The sequence below is a fragment of the Rana temporaria genome, chromosome 5 (assembly GCF_905171775.1).
Source record: "Rana temporaria chromosome 5, aRanTem1.1, whole genome shotgun sequence".
NCBI lineage: Eukaryota > Metazoa > Chordata > Amphibia > Anura > Ranidae > Rana > Rana temporaria.
The window spans coordinates 172906792-172927580 of record NC_053493.1 but is presented as its reverse complement, the minus strand read 5'-3'; the positions used below and the strand labels follow the sequence as shown (position 1 = coordinate 172927580).

At 44.0% G+C, this 20789-nt stretch overlaps 1 protein-coding gene across 6 annotated transcripts in view; it reads left to right on the top strand.

The window, feature by feature from the left end:
* TRIO (trio Rho guanine nucleotide exchange factor) overlaps window positions 1-20789 on the top strand; it is a 1129982-nt gene that overhangs the window by 1071972 nt on the left and 37221 nt on the right. For 4 of the 6 annotated variants that reach the window (XM_040353396.1, XM_040353398.1, XM_040353400.1 and 1 more), the window contains 2 exons: window positions 11418-11495; window positions 17682-17876. In XM_040353396.1, coding sequence (XP_040209330.1) covers window positions 11418-11495; window positions 17682-17876 — 273 coding nt within the window. The remainder of the gene's footprint in view (window positions 1-11417; window positions 11496-17681; window positions 17877-20789) is intronic. The other 2 variants (XM_040353401.1, XM_040353397.1) reach the window with 1 other exon arrangement.

The following is a 20789-nucleotide window of genomic DNA, read 5'->3' as shown; positions in this document are numbered from 1 at the left end:
TCACATACATACTATTTTACAGGCATACCCCACTTAAGTACACAATAGGGTTTACAAAAAAACAGAAATGGAAGTGAGAGGATAAGTGATTGACGTGATGACAAAAACTTCCCCCCGGCGCATAAGGCGCGTCACGAGTTTCCGAAAGAAGCCGAACTGCGAGTCGGCTCTATACGGCGCCTGCGCACAGATGTTTGGCTTCTTTCGGAAACTGGTGAGGCGCCTTATGCGCCGGGGGGGAAGTTTTTGTCATCACGTCAATCACTTAGCCTCTGCATAAGAACGCCCACTCCCGCGGGAGTCACTACCCGGAAGCCAGGGGGGAAAATAGCTATACGACGGTATGTACAGCAAAAAAAATCAGCATACTGTCAATGTTGGAAGTGAGCACACTTCCAACATTGTTTTTTAGGGTGAACCTCCGCTTTAATAATAAAAAAAATGTGTGTAAAAGTGGGTACTCACAAAATGCAACTGACAAAAGGCCATAAACACAGTGTATGGACATGCAAAGAACACGGGGTACGGCTAACATGTTTCAGGGGTGCACCCCCTTCCTCAGAGCTAGGCTAGCTTTTAATTTTTTATTATTAAATAATCTCTGGTAATGCACTAGGTGGCCTTCCATTTCTGTTTTTCTTGTAGTTACTTTTGGATTACCCCATCTGAGAAAGGCAGCATCCACCTAGCTTTGGGGTACCATATATACCTTTTACACCAGCATTTTATCTGATATCTGTTACGTCATACCTTGGAAGACCTATTAGCGCTGGAAGTGACTGTGTTTGTATTTACACAAAAGGGTTTATTTGCTAAAGCTTGAAAGCGCAAAATCAGGCTCACTTCTGCATAAAAACCAATGGGCTTCCAGGTTTATTACCAAAGCTTAATTGAAGAAGCTGGGGTTAGAAGCTTGTTGGTTTCTTTGCAGAAGTGAGCTTGATTTTGCGCTTTCCAGCTTTAGTAAATAAACCCCATTGTGTACTTTAAAGTGGGGTATGCCTGTATACTCCTGTAACTTCATGCATTAACAGCCTGCATCTACAGTGAAAAAGTGAGCACACCTGGTGGAAATTGTTGACTTTCAGTTATCATTCATACAGGGCCTACAAATAAAGGTTACATACTAAAACAAACAAACTCTCTCTTCAATTGTATATTAATATATATATATCAATAGAAGTAATTGTGTACTGTAGAAAAATTATAGTATTGCAGACTGTAACATTGGATATAGAAAGTAGAATGATGATGATGTTTATAATTTAGTGGTGCTATCTTATACCTGAATTAACACATGCTAATCAGGGATGAGCTCCAGCGTGTTCGCACGCTCCACGTGCAGAGCCCGTCAGGAAGTCGGCACGGCGCTAATCGCAGGCAGGGAGACATCGGGAAATGTCTCACTGCCTGCGATTAGCGCAGTGCCGACTTCCTGGCAGGCTCTGCACGTGGAGTGTGCGAACACGCCAGAGCTCATCCCTACTGCTAATGAGTCTCTGATAGTATACCGCTCACTAAAAAAGATCCTGTAGGCTTGTGGGTGTCAAACTGTCAAACCATTGTGACTGTCAGAAACTGTTGTGACTGTCAAGCTAGAAACTGAAGTACTATTCCTTCAGCTTTGGCACTTCCCAGTTTGGAATCCCCTCTCCTTTTGTTAGTTCAGAGGCAATATGTTTCTGTCGTTTAGTTGTGTCAGACTCTTTGACCTCATGGAGCTTGCTTAACTTCATGTTCATTATTTTGATGCTATCTATCCATCTTGTTTTTTGTTGTCCTCTTCTCCTTTTTCCTTCCATGTTTCCCAGCAATCAGTGTGTTTTCCAATGAGTCCTCTCTCCACAGTAGGTGGCCAAAGTATGCGAGTTCCAGTGAATATTCAGGGTTGATTTTCTTCAGTAAATAAACATAAGAAGCTGCGCTACTCAAGAACATATGTCTAAATTACAAATTAATAAAAAATAGTAATGTGAGAATTAAACAGGTCCCAATAAGTGAATCATGTGATACAGCATATAAGAGTCCTGCAATGAATGGGGAAATCTTGAAAGATCCTACAATGGAAGAATAAGTGGATAAATCAAACAACACAATATAGTGACTGTTTCTTGTGACTTTAGAGCAGACAATGTGAATCGACCACCACAGAGAGTGCACACCCAGCTTGTGGCTAACACCCAGACAGGGCCTTTATGTTCCAGGAACCTCCAGTGGTCAATCAAAGGTTCTGGCTGTATGTTGGCCACAAGCTTTAAAGCTTGTGCAGCTGGTAAGCGTGCACTCTCTGTGGTGGTGGATTCACATTGTCTGCTCTAAAGTCACAAGAAACAGTCACAATATTATAGATTTTAAACAGCACAGTTTTTTCTTTTCTATATTTGATTCTCTTCAGGATTGACTGGAATGATCTTCTTGCCACCCAAGAGACTTTCAAGAGTCTTCTCCAACACCAGTTAAAAAGCATAAATTATTTGGCGGATTAGACTTCCTTATGGTCCAACTTTCACATCCATAGCTTACTACTGGGAATACCATAGCTTTGACTATACTGCACTTTGTCGGTGGGGTGATGCCTCTGCTTTTTATAATGTTGTCTAGGTTTGCCATTGCTTTCCTCCCAAGAAGCAAGTGTCTCTTATGCCCCGTACACACATGCAGGATTTCTGACTGGAAAAGTTCCTGTCGGAAATCCAGAGGGGAAAGCCGAGAACCTGCTCGGTCAGTCTTTCCCCCCTACACATGGCTGGTTTTCCCGACACGAAAACTGCGATGGAGCTTTGGTCGGTAATCCCGGCCATGTGTATGCTGCATCGCAGTTTTTTCCATAGGAAAACTGCCAAAATAAGCCGGGTAAAAGTCCGCTGGTTTTCCCGGTGGGAAAAAAGTGAGCTGGTTCTCTTTTTTTGTCCGGCGGTTTTTGGGAAGTTTTCCCGTCAGAAAAACTGCAAGGAGCATACACACGGCCGGGATTCCCGGCCAAAAGCTCTCCTTGCAATTTTCCGTCGGGAAAACCGGCTGTGTGTATGAGGCATTCGTTTCATGGCTATAGTCACCGTCTGCCGTGATCTTGGAGCCTAGGAAGATGAATTATTTTACTGTTTCCATTTCTTCTCCTTCTATTTGCCAAGGAGTGAAGGGACTGGTTGCCATGATCTTATTTTTTTTTTTTCAGGCCAGCTTTTGCCCTCTCCTCTTTAACCATTATTAAGAGACTCTCTTTTAGTTCTTCACTTTCTGCCATTAGTGTGGTATCATCTGCATATCTCATGTTGATATTTCTCCCTACGATCTTAATTCCAGCTTGTGATTCATCGATCCTGGCATTTCGCATGATGTACTCTGCTGACCGGGCTACTGCTGTCTGTGTCACAGTGTGCCGTGGTCGACAGCCACCCCGTACCGCTCGGGTGATGGGTCTGTCCGTAATGCGTCCAGCAGTCCCCACGGGAGGCTTAAGTATGGTCGGGGCAGCTGGGCATTCCCTGAGAGGTCAAATTGGGGGTCTCTCATTCTCCTCTTCTTCTCTCCTTGTCCTTTCCCTCCTCCCCATGCTTGGGTGGCTGCGCGCTGAAAGGGGGTCTTCCGGGGGCTCTGTGTCCGGCGGAGGGGCCGTGCTGGATGCTGGGGGTCCGCTGTTCTCTTCCCGGTTTTTTTGAGGTGTTTTGGTGTGCACGTTTTTCTGTAGCTTTATCAGGCAGTTACATAGTTACATAGTTACATAGTTAGTCAGGTTGAAAAAAGACACAAGTCCATCCAGTTCAACCACAAAAAAACAAAATACACAAAAAAACAAAATACACAAAAAAACAAAATACACAAAAAAACAAAATACACAAAAAAACAAAATACACAAAAAAACAAAATAGTTTGGTGGCCATTTTCCTGTAGCTTTCGTCAGGAAGTCCGGCGGCCATTTTCCTATAGTTTTAGGTTCAATAAAAGTTTTATTAACATTTTTTGACAGAAATCAAAGAAAACGGGTATCGGACACCCAACATTGGGTGGGCCGATCCACACTGTAATAAACACACTTTCCTCAACATAGATTATAATATGGACATACTTGCAATCCCTGAAGAACATTTACACCAACATCCCTGTCGTTTATCATTATACGTTCAGCCGTTGCCTTCCCCAGCCCGGGCGCCCCAATGGGAACCTGCTAGGAGGGTGGACTTTTGTGGTAACTGGCCTGCGGTCCCTACGGGTATCAGGCGAGTGTGGGTCAGCATGGTGTCAGAAGCTGGCGCTTCTCCCCCAGACATATCTGTGGTGGCAAACGGTTCCTCTGCACCTGTGGTGCCTATGGACGCTTTGTCGGCAGTCCTGGAGTCCTTCGTTGCCAGGGTGGAAGCAGCATGCGGGCACAAGGGGGGTAAAAAATGCCCCCACCGTCTTCTGGGGAAAGCTCTAATTCAGACTCTGGCCTGGCTGTGGCACACGACCGCTGTTCTGACGTGTCAGAGGACGCGGACCAGGACCATTCAGACAGTGATGATGACTGCGTGTCTGGGTCAGCACAGGAAAGGGTGCTTGTAGGAGCACTTATCACAGAGGTGCGGGATATCCTAAAGATAGAGGATACGGCGGGGGCATATACAGAGGTGTCGGTCCTATTTGGGTCCCACAAGCCAGCCCGCACGGCTAAGGTGTTTCCCTACCTAACTTAATTTGATACGTTTACAGTATTTACAAAGAATGGGAATGGCCACAGCAGGCCTTTTCGGTCCCAAAACGCATGGCAGTGCGTTACCCCTTTTTGGAGAGTTTCCTAAAGAAATGGAAATCTCCCCCGATTGTGGACCCCCGGTCTCCAGGTTAAATAAGGTAACCACAATTCTGGTGGAGGGGACCTCGGCTTTTAAGGACCCCGCCGATAGGAGGGCCGAGGCGGTACAATCAGCACAGGGGTCGCTGGATGCAGGAAGAATCCCGCCTTCCGATCAATGTGCTGGAACTTCGGGCGATCAGCGATGCCTCTCCACGTGGTCACGGAGGCTGCAGGGATGCCCAGTCAGGATCCAGTCGGACAACACCACGGCGGTGGCGTATGTCAACCATCAAGGAGGAGCAAGAAGCTCGGCTGCATCATTGGAAGTCGCTCACATCCTGAGGTAGGCAGAGCGTCACGTACCGGCTCTATCGGCCGTGTAAATTCGGGGCATAGAAAACTGGCAAGCAGACTACCGTCTGATGCTGGACCAAGTCGTCAGATGCTGGACCAAGTCGTCATATGCTGGATCAAGGGGATTGGTCGCTACATCCGAAGGTTTTTCAACCCCTTTGCCTGAGGTGGGCCACGCTAGATGTGGATCTCCTGGCTTCTCCACTCAATCGGAAGGTATTGAGGTTTGTAGCCAGGTCCAAAGATCCCTGGGCAGATGCATTAGTAGCCCCATGGGGGCATTATCGGCTGATTGGCCTCAGTGTCCCTGGTATGCCGACATAGTTCAGGTGGTGGCGGATGTTCCTTGGCGACTACCAATGCGAGAGGACCTTCTGTCGCAAGGTCCTATATTTCATCCTGCTTTACAGTCCCTGGCTTTAACGGCATTACTGTTGAAAGCCAGGTGCTAAGGGACTGAGGTCTGTCAGATTCGGTGATCTCCACTAGGGTTGTCCCGATACCACTTTTTTAGGACCGAGTACAAGTACCGATACTTTTTTTCAAGTAGTCGCCGATACCGAATACCGATACTTTTTTTAAATGTGTCCCCAAATGCAGCCATGTCCCCCCACATATCCAGCCATGTCCCTCACATATGCAGCCATGTCCCTCTAGCCATGTCCCTCACATATGCAGCCATGTCCCTCTAGCCATGTCCCTCACATATGCAGCCATGTCCCTCACATATGCAGCCATGTCCCTCACATATGCAGCCATGTCCCTCACATATGCAGCCATGTCCCTCTAGCCATGTCCCTCACATATGCAGCCATGTCCCTCTAGCCATGTCCCTCACATATGCAGCCATGTCCCTCTAGCCATGTCCCTCACATATGCAGCCATGTCCCTCACATATGCAGCCATGTCCCTCTAGCCATGTCCCTCACATATGCAGCCATGTCCCTCTAGCCATGTCCCTCACATATGCAGCAATGTCCCTCTAGCCATGTCCCTCACATATGCAGCAATGTCCCTCTAGCCATGTCCCTCACATATGCAGCAATGTCCCTCTAGCCATGTCCCTCACATATGCAGCCATGTCCCTCTAGCCATGTCCCTCACATATGCAGCCATGTCCCTCTAGCCATGTCCCTCACATATGCAGCCATGTCCCTCTAGCCATGTCCCTCACATATGCAGCAATGTCTCTCTAGCCATGTCCCTCACATATGCAGCCATGTCCCTCTAGCCATGTCCCTCACATATGCAGCCATGTCCCTCACATATGCAGCAATGTCCCTCTAGCCATGTCCCTCACATATGCAGCAATGTCCCTCTAGCCATGTCCCTCGATGCGGCGGCGCAATGCGGCGGCAGCGGCGGGGGGGGGTAAAGGGGGGGGGGAAAGTATTCTATTTAGGTATCGGGGGTATTTGCGCGAGTACGAGTACTCCCGCAAATACTCGGTATCGGTCCCGATACCGATACTGGTATCGGTATCTGGACAACCCTAATCTCCACCATGCTGACGGCGCGGAAGTCATCTCCTCTGAAGATTTATAATCGCACGTGGAAGGCCTACATCTCTATGTGTGAGGAGATGGGATGGCGTCCGCGTACGTACTCGGTTTCCAGGATCCTGCTATTTTTGCAGCGGGGAGTGGATCAAAAACTTGCCTTAAGCATCATTAAGGGGCAGATATCTGCCTTGGCTGTCTTTTTCTTAGCGACCCCTGGTGGCTCATTTATTGGTGATTATGTTTGTGCAAGGGGTTCGACATGTGGCCCCTCCGGTTCGGCCACCGCTGCTTCCGTGGGATTTAAATATGGTGCTCTCAGTGCTTCAGAAACTGCTGTTTGAGAACATTAGGGAAATCCCCCTTTTGACACTCTCTCAGAAAGTAGCCTCTGCCAAGAGGGTTTCTGGGTTGGCAGCCTTGTCTTGCAAGTCCACCAACTTGATCCTCCACAAGGATAAGGTGGTGCTATGCCAGCAGCCTTAATTTCTTCCAAAAGTTGTTTTGGCGTTTCATCCAAAAGAGGACATTGTGCTTCCATCCTTGTGTCCTCGGCCGTCGCTTCCTAAAGAGGTTGCTTTGCTTGGATGTGGTCTGGGCTCAAGGGTGTACCTGTCTGCTACGGCTCCATTTCATAAGTCAGATTCACTGTTTGTGTCGGTAGCAGGTCCAAAGAATGGTCTGGCGGTCTCGTCGGACACCATTTCTCGGTGGATTAGACAGATCGTGATCTCCAGGCTTATGCCTTGAAAGGGCGGGCGCCTCCCTTTCCTGTCATGGCACATTCGACCAGGGCAATCGGTGCCTCCTGTGCTTTCCGACTTAAAACGCCAGGTGTGTAAGACGGCGACCTGGTCGTCTGTTCTCACTTTTACTAAATTTTACAAGGTTGATGTGAGCGCGTCTGCGGATGCTTCCTTCGGCCGCAAGGTTTTGCAGGCGGCTGTTTAAGGTTGCAACTCCTCCGTTGAGGAGCTCTGGTTGTTATGGGTGGAGTTTTTTGTTTGCTTTGTCTGTCAATGAACGAAAGAGTTGAGAAAAAAAAGAAAGTAGAGTTGGCTCTGGTCCTACGGAGCTAAATTCTCCATAAAAGAGGCTCCTAGTGTAAGGTGCAGTGTGCAAAATATACACAAAATGCTAAACGATCCAAAGTGCCAAGCGCCTATGTAAACTACTAGAATGATTCCACAGTATATATCATAAATGCAGCTATGAAAATAAATAAAAAAATTACATAAAATATATATCACAGTGCTGTGCAAATTAAAGTGCTATTGTGCCTATGTAAACACTGTTGGGTAAAGAAAATTGGCAAAACTTGAAAATCCTGTACCATTAGGGTACCTATGTTAACCCTTTAAGAGATGTGCTGCTGATAATAATAATAATAATAATAATAATAATAATAATAATAATAATAATAAATAAAATAACATATTTACAAAAATGTGAGGGGTGTACTCACTTTTGTGATATACTGTAGTTCAGCACATATATACATATGTATATAGCAAGAGATCTGTGAAAAATTACTAACATCAACCCCAGCCCCATCATTGGAAGCAGCTTGAGATAATGACACAACCTTATTTACATCTAGAAATGTAAAGTGCTGACAAGTGGAGCATTGAGGGTGCTTGTGTGAAGAATATAATGGGTAAAATATTCAGCAGCAATTCTGTAATGATTAGTCAAGCTCTTTCCCTCGTTTATTTGTTTTAAAATGTATATCCTTGCAGTACCTAAAAAATTACCTGTAATCAATAATGTTTTTTTGGGGGTTTTTTTGGTGGTATTTATAGGGATATGGTGCATGGATCCCGTTTGCCGATCCTAACTTATAAGTAGATCTTATTAAAACCGTTACACTGATCATAATAATGTAACAGGATGGGATGACCCTTAACTCAGCAATCATTGATTGAAGACATTCTATGAGTGGGTTTAGTTCAGCAGATGGAACTCTACAATAATTTGTTGAAATCCTTGGAAGAATTTTAACAAATCAATCCTTGACTGTCTAGGATTGTCTTTTTTTTTTTTTCTAAGGCAGTGTAACAACACTTGAATAAAACAGTATTAATAAAACTCTAAAAGTCCCAGAGTCTGATATAGTACTGTAGCAGCGCTCCCCTCAAACACCCCTTTGAGAGACTTCTATATGTAGTTCACATAGGAAACAATAAAGGTGCAGAGGGAGATGGTTGTGTTTGATCAAAAGTCTTTACACAGTGCTCCTTTCACCAAGGGATATTCACCACGTGGGGGGATATATTCCCCTTTTGGGGAAATGCAAAGATCACATCAGCATGGAAACATAATAGACATCTGCCATGATATGGCACTCTCCGCCAATTGATCTTGCAGACACCCTGACACACACAGACTTTCTGAGGACGATCAGTGCAACTGACCCCAGACGTTCCACACAAATGCCAGGATGTCTGCAAGAGCAATTGGTGGAGAGTGCAATATCATGGCAGATGTCTATTAGGTTTCCATGCTGATCTTTTAGGGCCCTTTCACTCCGCTCCGTGAATCTCTGCTTGCTCAGCGGGGATCGATCCATTGATCCCCACTGAGCCGGCGGATGACAGGGCGGTCCCCGCACACTGTGCAGGGACCGCCCTGTCTTTTCTCCGCTCTCCCCTATGGGGGGATCGGATGAACACGGACCGTCTGTCCGTGTTCATCCGATCCGCAGACGGAAGGAAAAATAGGGTTTTCCTCCGTCTGCAGAATCAGGGGAATGCGAGATTGGGTGTCAGCGGATGTTCATCCGCTGACACCCACGATCTCATAGGGACCAATGTGTGTCCCTTTTTCATCCGCAAACGGATGGATGAAAAATCGGACATACGATCCACAGGTGTGAAAGGGACCTTACAGTTTTATTAATACATTAATGCATTCAAGTGTAACAACACTTGAATGCAAGTGTTGTTACACTGCCTTAGAAAAAAAAAGACAATCCTTGACCGTCAAGGATTGATTTGTTAAAATTCTTCCAAGGATTTCAACAAATTATTGTAGAGTTCCATCTGCTGAACTAAACCCACTCATAGAATGTCTTTAATCCATGATTGCTGAATCATCCTGTTAGTCTTATGATCAGTGTAACGGTGAACTACATATAGAAGTCTCTCAAACGAGTGTTTGAGGGGAGCGCTGCTACAGTACTATATCGGACTCTGGGACTTTTAGAGTTTTATTACGGTAAGGGCCCTTTCACACAGAGCGGATCCGTATTGATCCGCCCGGTGTGTGTCCGTCGGCTCAGCGGGGATCCACCGCAAATCCCCGCTGAGCTGTCGGCGGACAGGGCGGTCCCCGCACACTGTGCAGAGACCGCCCTGTCTTTGCTCTGCTCTCCCCTATGGGGAATCGGATGAATACGGACCGTGTGTCCGTATTCATCCGATCCGTTCCGCCAGACGGAAGAAAAATAGGGTTTTCTTCCGTCTGAAAAAGCTGAACTTTGCGGACGCGGATCGTTACGAACGTTAGCGGATGCATCATCCGCTAACGTCTGCAATCCCATAGGGATACATTACAAGTCCGTAAACGGACTTGTAATACACAGTCCGTTCGTCCGCACGCACGTGTGAAAGGGCCCTAATACTGTTTTATTCATGTTTTATGTATTTTAAGCAGCTGCTGTTTGTATATTTCTCAGATTATATTACATCTGCTCATTAACTTAATTGTTTATTCCTGAGCGCAGAGCAGTGCTTTTTTAGGGAGGGCATTTTTAGTACTTTTTAGTTTAACAACACTGTTCTATCTGCTGAACTAAAACCCACTCATAGAATGTCTATAAGAGACTTTAAATGCTTTCATAACAGTGATATTTAAACAGATGCAGTATTGCGTAAATTCTAAACATTCATAATGCATGGAAAAATGTTGTACTATACAACATTTTTAAGCAGGTGTGAAAAAATGCTGTCAATCGGCAGTTCTTTGCTCTGCTCCTCCACGTTCACTGGATCACTGAGCTGTGGAGGGGCGGGGAACGGCCATCTCAGACTCTCAGCGGCTCGCTGAGAGCCTGAGACCGGCATCAGTCCAGGCACCTGGCGGATGCAGACTCCCATTGTCTGGATGACGCAGTGCCTGGAAGGATTTCTGTGACTTCAGCAGAGAGTGGACTTAAGTCCGCTCTCTGCTAAAAACGGCTCACAGGAGTGCAACACTAATTGAACTCCTGTGACCCATAGGGAGAAGCCCAGCCAAAATGAGCTTAGGCTGGACTTCTCCTTCAAGGTGTATTACTGATTAAGAGATTTTTGAACATATTTACATCTTTTAATTGCAGTACGTTGCGGGCATTACAGTATTTCACAATAATGCATGCTAGGTGCGGAAGCAGTTTTTAGTCCCATTCATTGTCGGTGGCACTCGTACATCTCCATCACACATGTGCACCATAACACCAAATTAATCCACTACTGTGTGTTGGGGTGTGCAACACCAGATAAAATTGTGCATGACTAAAAAAAAAATTCGTCCCTTCTAGTGTGTTGGCAGCTTATTTTATTCATTTAACATAGTGCATCAGAATGGATAGGTGTAAATAGGCCCTTAGGGCTTCTATATCATTCCTACGCTGTTTTGTCACTTCAGCTAGTAGTTTAGTAACCACAAGCTTTTCCTAATGCACTTAAAAAAGCCATTTTTCCATAACATTTGTGCAGCTTTTAAAATAATGAAATAATGCCATGAAAATTATACATAATCCCAAAATTTTATATTACATGCTAATATGTTTCTTTTTTTTTTTTACGCAGAAAGCTGTTGAAGTCATGTCCATTGTTCCAAAACGGTGCAATGATGTAATGAACGTTGGACGCCTGCAAGGGTTTGATGTAATGATATTTTTAATTTGTATTTTATGTATGGTGTGCAAAGTTTTCATTGTTGTTTGAGTCTCTAACACTGGCAATGGGACAGGAAGTTGAGAACATTTTACCATTTGGAAAACACACAACCGCAACTGAGAGACTCTTAAGGCTGCATTCACACCTGAGCATTTTTAGCTTGTAAAACGCTCATCTCAAAAGTAAAAAAAAATGTGCATCAAGCAAAATCTCATTAATTTAAATGGCCCCTGTTCACATCTGAGCATTCTTTTGCCTGAAGAAAAATGCATGAAGCTCATAAAAGTACATGAGCTTCTTTTTTAGGCAGATTACAGGTGTTTTTTGTGCTTTTTACATTAGTGACCCTTTGACCTGTAAAAAAATTGTGGCAAAATTGCGGTAAAACACACTTTTCTGCCTGAAAAGTATACACTCAGGTGTGAATGCAACCTTAAAAGAGGCTCACTTCTTTGAGCTTCCGGCCTTTGGCTTCAGGCGATAGAACGCTCAGATGTGAACAGGGGCCATTTAAATTATTGGAGATTTTGCTTATTGGGTGTTTTGGAACTTTTGAGATGAGCGTTTTCCAAGCTGAAAACGCTCGGGTGTAAATGGGCCCTAAACCTTCCCTACTAAAAATTGTATTTTTAGTCTGTGTCCATTTTAGGTCAGAATTTCCTTCAGGCTCCATTTACACCTAGGCGTTTTTCTGCTCTAAGCCTCCACTCTAAAAATGCCCAATAGTTGTAACTATGTAAGACCAATCGCATTAATTTCAATGGCCCGTGTTCACATTTGAAGGTTCTGTCGCCTGATGAAAAACCCCAGTCACTGAAAAAATTACAGACGTTTTTATGCTTTTTACATTGGTTACCTTTTGACCTGTACAAAATCGCAGGAAAAATCATGTGACTTTCTGCCTGAAAACGATACGCTCAGGTGTAAATGCAGCCTCACTGTTGCTGTGACAGCCGAAACTCACACTAGAAGTGAAGGGAAATCCCCCACAATGGGAAACTACTTTTCCTTTTGCTCCATCTTGGTAAATTTATCAATAATTGATGAGCCCAATCAGTATTTATTGGGTATATCTGAATCAGTGAAGAAGCTGTCTTTACGGTAGTCCAAAAAAGGGAAATGGCCCTGAGCAGAAGGAGTCATTTACCTCAAAAGATCCTGGCATCATATCTAGAACTCTTATGCCTTATACACACGACCAGTTTTCCTGGCAGGAAAACTTCCATGAGAGCTTTTAGCCGGGAATCACGAGGATCAGCAAAATTTGTCGTTTGGATGGAACTTCCCCCTTTATAGTCACGTTGTACATCACCGCGCTTTGGACAGGCGGTATTTGGCCTGAACGTGTGTATGCAAGGCAGGCTTGAGAGGAATCCCATTGGGAAAAATGTTTTTTTTTTTTAGCCGAGAAAATGGTCGTGTGTACAGGGCATCATAGATCTATCCACATATCTCTTCATTCACTAGAATTAACTTTTGGTAGAAATGGTCATTTAAAAAATTAGCCGCAACTTTGTGGCCTCCATTGACCCAATACAAATTTTAGGGGAAATCAATCCTCTCAGCATAAGAACCACTTATGAACATTACCTATGTGTGGGAAACCTGCCTGACCCTCCTTGAGGGCAGGCCCACCTTGTATGGATTGACTGCCTTGGACAAGTGATGTATTTCGCTGTGGAACCACATTTTCATGTAATGTGTTTGTATCTCCTTCCTGTGGTTATTTGACCTGTCCGCTTTGCTGAAGGATGCAATAAAACGTATAAAAAAATAAGTGCAGACCATGGAAATTGACTATTTCAACATATTTGAACAGACAAACATGTTGTTTTTTATTCAAACTGTGCCTACAAGTAAGGGTCATATTCTTGGATAAAAACACAAGAAAAAAATGCATTTTCTATGATTTAGTCAACGCAATAATCAATATATGTAATGGTGTATTGTGGAAACAGTAAGTAAACCTTTGGAATCAAAAGCTGGTTTGCCCCATATTTGCTGGCATTTTGTATAACTGCCCACTTCTTCATACCAATTGCTTTAGCTGCAAGATGTTTATGGGATTTCTTACATAAACTTCCCTTTTCAAAATTCAATGGGAATCAAATCAGGGCTTTGACTAGGACATGGAATACCTTGTATTTCTTCTTATTGAGGCTTTCCTTGGTGCACTTGCTATTGTTCTCTGAATCATTAATGTTGAAATACTCCTTTCTGATTTAACTTTTGTACAGATGGGCTGACATTTTCATCAAGCAGACTTTGATATGATGCAGAATTTATAGTTGACTCAATGACTGCAAGCTGATCAGGCCCTGAAGCAGCCCAAAACCTTAAAGGGGTTTTAAAGGTTTTGTCTTTTATTTTCTAAATAGGTTCCTTTAAGCTAGTGCATTGTTGGTTCACTTACCTTTTCCTTCGATTTCCCTTCTAAATGTTTTTTTTCTTTGTTTGAATTTCTCACTTCCTGTTTCTCCTCGGTAAGCTTTCCACCATCATCCGAGCGGTGGAAAGTCATTTAGAACAGCTTAGGCCCCCGTACACACGTTCGGTTTGGTCCGATGAGAATGAACCAAAGTTCATTTTCATCGGACCAAACCAACCGTGTGTATAGGCTATCGGTCTGTTTTCCTTCGGTCCAAAATTGTAAAACATGCTTCAAAACCGAACCGATGGACCGCTGCCCCATCGGACCAAACCGATGGTTCGTACAGAAAAGCATCGGTTCAAAACCCGCGCATGCTCAGAATTAAGTCGACGCATGCTTGGAAGCATTGAACTTCGTTTTATTCAGCACGTTGTGTGTTTGACGTCACCGCGTTCTGACCCGTTCTGATTTTGGACTGACGGTGTGTACACATATCAGACCGTACGGCCACTTCAGAGGTGAACCGATGAAAACGGTCCGTCGGACCATTCTCATCGGTTTTGTCCGACCGTGTGTACAAGGCCTTACTGAACACCTTACTGAGGAGGAACAGGAAGTGAGAAATTCAGACAAAGAAAACAAAGAAAAAAAACATTTAGAAGGGAAATCGAAGGAAAAGGTAAGTGAACCAACAATGCACTAGCTTAAAGTAACCTATTTAGAAAATAAAAAGGAACCTTTACAACCCCTTTAACATTTTCACCACCATACTTCACAGTTGCTTTTAGAGTTCTCCTGAAATCTCATCTTTCGTTTTCAGTAAACATGTCCACTGTTATTGTGGTCAAACAACTCTGTCTTTGACTGAGTAGTCTGCATTTCAGAGTTCCAGAAGGCCTGGTTTTGCCTGTGTCTGATGGCAGACTGTAATCTTGATCTTAATTTAGATCATTAACATTAATACACCATATCAGAATATTATATCATTTGGTCCGTATATCACTTTTATCTGTACGTACTATTTAAATTAAAATCTAATGTTTACCTGTTCAGATATGTAGAAAACATAAACAAATTCCAAGAGCTGTACTTACTTTTTTGGCCATTCAAAACTGTTTAATGTCAAAATTACAATCGGACATACAGTATCTCAAAAAAGTGAGTACAGCCTTCTCGTTTTTGTAAATATTTTATTAGATCTTTTCATGTGACAACACTAAAGAAATTACACTTTGCTACCACCTAAAGTAGTGAATGTACAGCTTGTATAACAGTGTAAATTTGCTGTCCCCTCAAAAAAAACTCAACACACAGCCATTATTGTCTAAACCAGGGCTCGACAAACCCCAGGAGCCAGGTCGCCATGGCAAGTAGAATTTTTGTCCTGGCGCCTGGGGGTTTGTCAGCCCCAGTAGCTGTAGCGTGAGGGGGCAGCTGGGCATAATGGGAGTTGTGAAATGTCAGTCCTAACACTGCTGATATAACATTGACCACACCTCTGCCAGCAGAGTGTTGAGAATCCTCCTCCCTTCTCCACACTCTGTTGGCAGAGCAGGTCCGCGGTGTGTGAAACTGTATGGAGAGAGAGAGAGAGAGAGAGAGAGAGAGAGGAGCTGTTAAAATTGAGGTTAAATGTCAGGCGTGGGTCGGGACCCAGCTATCCAACACCTGCCAATGGGATGGGATCTGGGCGGTCGCTACATGTATGTGGCCCCCCGCTCCTTTCTTAAACAGCCCAATCATTGGCTGGATAGCTGCTGGGTCCCGCCCACCTCCGACATCACGCTGAATTTGTCAGCTCCTGTCTCTCCATACAGTTTCACACACCACAGCGCTGCAGAGAGCATTCAGTTTCACAGTCGGCTGTGAAACCTGCCAGTGCCAACCAGTGCCTTCTAGTGCCACCTGCCAATGTCATCCAGTGCCAATTAGTGCCACCTGATAACTAGTGCCACCTGCCAGTGCCAATCAGTTCTGTACAGAGCCATATGCCAGTGACAATCAGTGCTATCCAGTGCTGCCAATCAGTGCCACCTCCCAGTGCCAATTAGTGCCACCTGCCAATTGGTGCCAACCAGTGCCACCTGTCAGTGGCACGTTCCAGTGCCATCTGCCAGTGCCACCTGCCAAAAAAATCTGCCTAAAATATTGTCATCATATATCGGCAGATAACTTGAATGCGACACTTCTTTAACCAAAACGACGGCTCATATGAAAGATATAAACGCGCAATGAGGTCTTGTTTCTGTCGTTTATATCTTTCATATGAGCCGTCGTTTTGGTTAAAGAAGTGTTGTATGCAAGTGGTCAGGTGAAGCAGGGTGGAAGTAATTTAGTATCACAGGAGACCTACCATCACTTCCTACCCAGTTCAGATGCATGGACTTTGCATATTGTTGCTTCATCACATATATATATTTTTTGGTTTGTCACAGTTGATTTAATACCTATTCAAGTTCATATTATTCACTGTATATCACTGTACTACATATAAGGTTGATTTTAGCGCATCATTACATCACATCACATCACATTTTTATTAGTTTAGTACACTATTTTTATTATGCAGCTTTAATTATTTGGTTATATTTGTTGTTGTTTTTCCTTTGTATTCACAATAATAGCGCTGTAGTATCATTTTTTACTAGCAAATTTACACTGTTATACAAGCTGTACACTCACTACTTTTCATGTGACAACACTGAAGAAATTACACTTTGCTACAATGTAAAGAGATAATAAAATATTTACAATAATGTGAGGGGTGTACTCACTTGTACTGTATAAACACTGTATTAACCGGTTCCCGACCGGCTCGTGTACATATATGTCGTCAGAATGGCATGGCTGCACAAAGTAACGTATATTTACGTTACTTTGAACTTCACGCTGTGCTAGCGCACGCGTGCACCCCTGCCACGAGCTCCGTGACGGCGGGACCCGCAGCCTCGATGTCTGCCGGCGTCCCGCGATCGGGTCACAGAGCAGCAGAACAGGGAGAGGCCAGTGTAAACAAGGCATCTCCCCGTTCTGCCTAGTGACAGGACACTGATCGCTGCTCCTGATGAGAGGGAGCAGACGATCAGTGTTGTGTCACAGTAAGCCCTGCCCCCACACAGTTAGAACACATCCCTAGTACACACATAACCCCTTCCTAGCCCCCTAGTGGTTAACCCCTCCACTGCCAGTCACATTTATACCATAATCAGTGCAATTTTTTAGCACTGATTGCTGTATAAATGTGAATAGTCCCAAAATAGCGTCAAAAGTGTCCGATGTGTCTGCCATAATGTTGCAGAAGAATACGTACAGTATTGGCCTAAACTGAAGGGGGGGGGGATATTTTTATATACAGGTATATATTTTTTTTTTATGATTATAGCAAAAAGTAAAAAATGTTTTTAAATTGTTGCTCTATTTTTGTTTATAGCGCAAAAAATAAAAACCTGCAGAGGTGATCAAATACCACCAAAAGAAAGCTCTATTTGTAGGAAAAAAAGGACGTACATTTTTTGGGGGAGCCACGTCGCACGGCCGCGCAATTGTCAGTTAAAGCGATGCAGTGCAGAATCGCATATAGTGGCCTGGTCATTTGGCAGTCAAATCCTCCGGGGCTGAAGTGGTTAAAGTCCTACTTTTAATCATCCCTGCATTTTCTTTAGTTGCATATAAAATTTACATAATTAGGTTGAAAAATTACATATAATCACACACATAGTTTGGACTTGATGGACTTTGAACCTGATATGCAAAGTGTTCTGTTTTAGTTGTAAAATGTTTATCCAATTCTTTTTTTTTTTTAGCAGGGCAAAATTTTAGCTCAAGGAAAGCTTTTGCTTCAAGATACATTTCTAGTCTCAGATCAAGGCACAGGACTTTTACCATGCTGTAAAGAAAGACGGGTGTTTCTTTTTGAACAAATTGTTATCTTCAGTGAGCCCTTAGATAAAAAGAGAGGATACTGTTTGCCAGGCTTTCTGTTTAGAAATAGTATCAAGGTAAGTGCCATCTTGCTGTTTCAATGATTTTTTTTTCGGCTCTACAGAATTTGTAATAATGATACCTTACCAGTGTGCTCAGTGAATCAATGTGTAAATAGTAAAAAAAAATACATAAAAAAAAAGCAAGAACGATTTTGCATCAATTGATTGGATATTAAGATTAACAACCTTTTGCCAAAACCACAAAAAAATAAAAAAAAGATTGTTCTTTTTGATGGGGGAAAACCAGAAAGAAACATCAGCAGGAACTAACGCATAGCAGTAAATAATCATCAGGAACATAGTTCACCTGAAACCAAGGATGTAAATGACTAGCTAAAGTTGTGGTAATTCCGATTTGTCTGGTGAAAACCAGTATATCTTAGTTTGCCATTTATTTGATGCTCTTGGACATACAAAGTTATCACTTCAAAATTCTATCCTTGGCTTTGAATGTCTGAATTCAGCAGTGCATGGCTTCTTATACTTCTGCTCTCCTACAGTAAGTAGCTGTCATCTGAGAGTGAAAGACGTAGGGAAAAAAATTCAGTAAGTTGAACGTTTTTAGCATAAGCCACCATTTCTTCATGCAGCTCCTTAACCACTTCCAGACCGCCCACCGTCATTATATGTGATGTGTTTGAAGAGGAATACCGTTGTTATGGTAGCAGCTAGCTACCATAACCCCAGTATCCTCTTCTTCAGACGGCGGTCCTCTACAAGATAAAAGTGGTCTCTGCGGCGGAAACGCCGCAAGATGACTTTTATCAGCGGCGGGAGAGAGCCTACCGCTCTCCGGTGCCCTCTGCCGGCGGTTCCAGTCCTTTCCCTTGCTGTGCATGGAGACGAATGAGGGGAAGATGGCCCCTACCCGACTCCATATCACTGCAGGGGGGAAGCGACGTCAAATTGTACGCCCGTATGTCTTAAAGGGACATTTTTTTGTTGTCATTTTTTCAAATTAATTTTTTTTTTTTTTTGCCATTTAAGTCCAAATATGAGATCCAAATATGAGATCTGAGGTCTTTTTGACACCAGATCTCATATTCAAGAGGACCTGTCATGCTCTTTTCTATTACAAGGGATGTTTACATCCCTTGTAATAGGAATAAAAGTGACCCAATATTTATTTTGTTTAAAAAAACAGTGTAAAAAATCAAAAAAATGTAGCGCTACACCCGGAGGAGCCGCGGATTCGATTTGGGATTGGCATATTTAAATTACCTCTAGGACCGTTGGTTGACGTTTTCAAATGCTTTATTTTCCCGGTCAAACACGACCTACATGTAAACTTGAGGTAGCCAGGATAGGTTGGTGAAGGAGCAATGGTATTTGTATGCGTCGCCACTCCAGCCGGAGTGGGTAAAGTCCCCCTGGACAGACCTCTCTCACAGGGCTGGCAGCCAGAGCGCCACTTAAAGCTTCTGGGAGGAACAAGTCTCTGCCACCGACTTGGCTCTAATTAAATTAAGATGTTAGGTGAGACCTCTGCCACAGGCCTAGTGCTGAAATTGTGAACGGTAGAGCGAATCCTCCCAGTATGTCTTTTGGGGTTACCGACGGACAGGTTGAATGTGACCTGTCAATGTCCGGTCACCCAGATCCCCGATGGTTCGTTCAAGCCTTGTTGGATCACCTGCCTCCGGGTTCTCCTCAGACCGATCCCCCACCGAACAGCAACCAGCTTGGGATCTTCTCAATAGAAGTGGAGACCCAGTAAGTCACTGGGGCCCCTTTGCAGCATCGGTTGCTCCGGGCTATGAGAGCCCAGAGTCAGGAACTCCGCGTAGCACGCGACCCCGGCCTGGTAGGCCATAGTGGTGGGGCCCGTGACGGGCGCACACCCTAAAGGTGGGTGCCGCACCTGGAACCAGGAACACGCGAAGAACCCCGAACAACGGCCTCTGCCACAGAAATACCCCTCCCCAGCATGCCCCGTGAGGGAAAACTCCTCCAATTGACTGCTGGGAAGAAAGTATAATAAGAAAAAAATAATAATGTATTAAAGCTCCACATCCCGACGAGCTCATGCGCAGAAGCGAACGCATACCTCTATCCCTAGACCTCCTCTGTAACTCAAAACATGCAACCTGTAGAATTTTTTAAACGTCGCCTATGGAGATTTTTAAGGGTAAAATTTTGACGCCATTCCACGAGCGGACGCAATTTTGAAGCGTGACATGTTGGGTATCAATTTACTCGGCGTAACATTATATTTCACAATATAAAAAAAATGGGCTAACTTTAATGTTATTTTTTAATTAAAACAAGTGATTGTTTTCCCAAAAAAGTGCGCTTGGAAGACCGCTGCGCAAATACGGTTTGACAAAGTATTGCAATGACCGCCATTTTATTCTCTAGGGTGTTAGAAAAAAATGTATAATGTTTGGGGTTCTTTTTTTTAAATCAAAACGTCGTTTATTGAGCATAATATAAACGTGTTACAAAAAAAAAGGGGTATAAAACGGTGCAACATGCACCACAAGCAAGGATAAAGTACAATGCCAATTATCAATCGTCTAGATACAGCAGAACATTAAAATAAAGGGCTAACCACCCGTGCAATTGCAGAACACAACCGGGGTCATAGCTAGCATACAAGTTGGGTCCTAAAGGAGAGGTAAATAGTATGGAGCTTTATTCATCTGGGGCAACACAGGTGGAGGCTTCACCCAACCATCTATCCCAAACCTTATGGTATTTGTCGGGACAACCCCTATGAACATAGAGAAGCTTTTTGTAGGGCAAAGGAGCATTTACAGCTCTAATCCATTGCTGAAGGGTAGGGGGGGGGGGCCCCGCATCCACGTTTTCGCTATCTGAAGCCTGGCCAGGAAAAGTGTCTCTTGCAAAAAGACATTAAGATGTTTCTCGGCCTCAGACAGCGAAAAGAGCCCAAGTAAACATTGACGGGGGCTTAGGGAGAGCGGG